General features: G+C 47.1%; 1 protein-coding gene across 1 annotated transcript in view; it reads right to left on the minus strand.

The window, feature by feature from the left end:
- Positions 1 to 2,885, minus strand: part of LOC119570842 (mucin-5AC-like) — an 8,027-nt gene extending 5,142 nt beyond the window's left edge. Inside the window, exons 1-3 of the mRNA XM_037918426.1 lie at positions 2,778 to 2,885; positions 324 to 1,442; positions 33 to 197 (exon numbers count right to left, since the gene is read on the minus strand). Of these exons, the coding sequence (XP_037774354.1) occupies positions 33 to 197; positions 324 to 1,442; positions 2,778 to 2,885 (1,392 nt within the window). The remainder of the gene's footprint in view (positions 1 to 32; positions 198 to 323; positions 1,443 to 2,777) is intronic.
- Between the last annotated feature and the right edge of the window lie 414 nt (positions 2,886 to 3,299).

Raw genomic sequence — 3,299 nt, forward strand, 5'->3', positions numbered from 1 at the left:
AATAACAAAAGAACAACGATAATCCTAATTACCTGACAAGCAGATGGGTCTCCCTGGGCTGATATGTTGCAGTGCATTTGCAGGAAACGCGTGTGTGAAGCGCTTTCCACATCAGTAACATTGGAGGTTGTTATCGAACCTTCTGGAGGAATAATTTTGGCCTCGCGATGATAGGTTTCTCTAAATCTATTTCCGGTCTTGTCGTTATAAAATCACCGTCAATGAATTTGTCTTTGGTGAACTTTGTTGAAGGAACCGCGATTTCACTGCGGGTTTTGGACTGTGTGTTGTTGGAACCGCTGGGTATTGTGTGATCGATGCACTTGTGCAGAGGTGCTTGGGTCAAGGGGCAGGGCAGAAGGCACGTCGATGGATAATGTCGTGGCTAGTATTACTGGGTATCTTGGTGGTATTAGTGCTATAGGTGTCGTATTACTCATCTCCACGGATGTCCTGACGAGACTACCATCACCTACTACTGTTGTAGGACTGATATCACCAAGCGAGTCCGTAGTATGAATGTCACCGGGCAACACAACGCTCGTAAAATCACCAGATATTACAGGGGACACTGAGGCAGCATCCGTCTCGTTTGTTACCACGTAGAGGTGGACGACACTGGCAACTGTAGTGGTTTTGATGACGCTTGGATATGTAGAAGTATCAGTGTCACTTGGTAACATCGAGATAACTTCGCTAGGTTCAGATATGTCACTTGATTCTGTGGTGTTCGTGACGTCACTCTCTGGTATTAAGGAGATGCCGATGTTTTGTGGTGATGCGGAATCAGTGGTGTCATTTATCAGTGGTGAACTAGTCTTCTTTTCCGTTACGGAGTAAGGTGAAGTGATATCTGCCACTAGGTAAGATGCATCTGTCACTGTGTCCTTTGTTGTTGTAAAGTTAACTGTGCCATCTGTTGCCGTGATGGTGTCATGTGTTATTGTGTAGGCAATAGTGTCATCTGCAAAGTGGGGAGTGGAGTCATTTGTTATTGTGGAGGTGATGGTGTCGTCATCTGTTATTGTAGAGATGGTTGTGTCATCTGTTACTGTGGAGCTGGTGGTGTCATCTGCTGTTGTGGAGGTGGTGGTGTCATCTGCTGTTTTGGAGATGGTGGTGTCATCTGCTGTTTTGGAGATGGTGGTGTCATCTGCTGTTGTGGTGACATCTGTTTTCTGTGGAGGTGTGGTGTCATCTGTTACTGTGGAGGTGGTGGTGTCATCTGCTGGTGTGGAGGTGGTAGTGTCATCTGATACTGTGGAGGTGGTGGTGTCATCTGTTACTGTGGAGGCGGTAGTGTCATCTGCTATTGTGGAGGTAGTGGTGCCATCTGCTATTGTGGAGGTGGTGGTGTCATCAACTGTTCTGGAGATGGTGGTGTCATCTGCTATTGTGGGGGTGGTGGTGTCATTGTTACGTGGAGGTGGTGGTGTCATCTGCTGTTGTGGAGTGGTGTCATCTGCTATTATGGAGGTGGTGGTGTCATCTGTTACTATGGAGGTGGTGGTGTCATCTGTTATTGTCGAGGTGGTGGTGTCATCTGTTGCTGTGGAGGTGGTGGTGTCATCTGTTGCTGTGAGGTTGTGGTGTCATCTGTTACTGTGGAGGTTTTGGTGTCATCTGCTGTTGTGGAGGGGGTGGTGTCATCTGCTGTTGTGGTAGTTGTGGTGTCATCTGTTACTGTGGAGGTGGTGGTGTCATCTGTTACCTGTGGAGGTGGTGGTGTCATCTGTTACTGTAGAAGTGGTGGTGTCATCTGTTACTGTGGAGGTGGTGGTGTCATCTGCTGTTGTGGAGGTGGTTGTGTTATCTGTTATTATGAAGGTGGTGGTGTCATCTGTTATTGTGGAGGTGGTAGTGTCATCTGTTATTGTGGAGGTGGTGGTGTCATCTGTTATTGTGGAGGTGGTGGTGTCATCTGTTACTGTGGAGGTGGTGGTATCATATGTTACTGTGGAGATGGTGGTTGTCATCTGTTATTGTGGAAGTGGTGTCATCTGTTATTGTGGATGTGGTGGTGTCATCTGTTTTTTGTGGATGTGGTGGTGTCATCCGTTATTGTGGAAGTGTGGTTTTCATCTGTTATTGTGGAGGTGGTGGGGTCATCTGTTATTGTGGAGGTTGTGGTGTCATCTGCTATTGTGGAGGTTGTGGTGTCATCTGTTACTGTGGAGGTTGTGGTGTCATCTGTTACTGTGGAGGTGGTGGTGTCCTCTGTTGCTGTGGAGGTGTGGTGTCATCTGTTTACTGTGGAGGGGGTGGTGTCATCTGTTACTGTGAAGGTGGTGTCATCTGTTATTGTGAAGATGGTGGTGTCATCTGTTACTGTGGAGGTTGTGGCGTCATCTGTTACTGTGGAGGTGGTGGTGTAATTTGTTATTGTGGAGGTGGTGGTGTCATCTGTTATTGTGGAAGTGGTGGTGTCATCTGTTATTGTGGAGGTGTGGTGTCTCTGTTATTGCGGAAGTGGGGGTGTCATCTGTTATTGTGGAGGTTGTGGTGTCATCTGTTATTGCGGAAGTGGTGGTGTCATCTGTCATTGTGGAGGCGGTAGTGTCATCTGTTATTGTGGTGTCATCTGCTATTGTGGAGGTGGTGGTGTTATCTGTTATTGTGGAAGTGGTGGTGTCATCTGTTATTGTGGAGGTGGAGGTGTCATCTGTTATTGTGGATGTGGTGGTGTCATCTGTTATTGTGGAGATGGTGGTGTCATCTGTTACTGCGGAGGTGGTGGTGTCATCTGTTATTGTGGAGGTGGTTGTGTCATCCGTTACTGTGGAAGTGGGGGTGTCATCTGTTATTGTGGACGTGGTGGTGTCATCTGTCATTGTGGAGGTGGTAGTGTCATCTGTTATTGTGGAAGTGGTGGTGTCATCTGTCATTGTGGAGGTGGCGGTGTCATCTGTTATTGTGGAGGTTGTGGTGTCATCTGTTATTGTGGAAGTGGTGGTGTCATCTGTTATTGTGGATGTGGTTGTGTCAACTGTTATTGTGGAAGGGGGTGGTGTCATCTGTTACTGTGGATTGGTTGGTGTCACTGTTATTGTGGAAGTGGTTGTGTCACTGTTACTTTTGGAAGGGGGTGGTGTCATCTGTTATTTTGGAGGTGGGTGTCAACTGTTATTGTGGAAGTGGTGTGTCAGCTGTTATTGTGGAGGTGGTGTGTATCTGTTTATTGTGAAAGTGGTTTTCATCTGTCATTGTGGATGTTGTGGTGTCAACTGTTACTTGTGGAAAGGTTGTGGTGTCATCGTTATTGTGGAGGTGGTAGTGTCATCTGATTATTGTGGAGGTGT

This window comes from Penaeus monodon, unplaced genomic scaffold, assembly GCF_015228065.2.
Source record: "Penaeus monodon isolate SGIC_2016 unplaced genomic scaffold, NSTDA_Pmon_1 PmonScaffold_4149, whole genome shotgun sequence".
Taxonomy (NCBI): Eukaryota; Metazoa; Arthropoda; class Malacostraca; order Decapoda; family Penaeidae; genus Penaeus; species Penaeus monodon.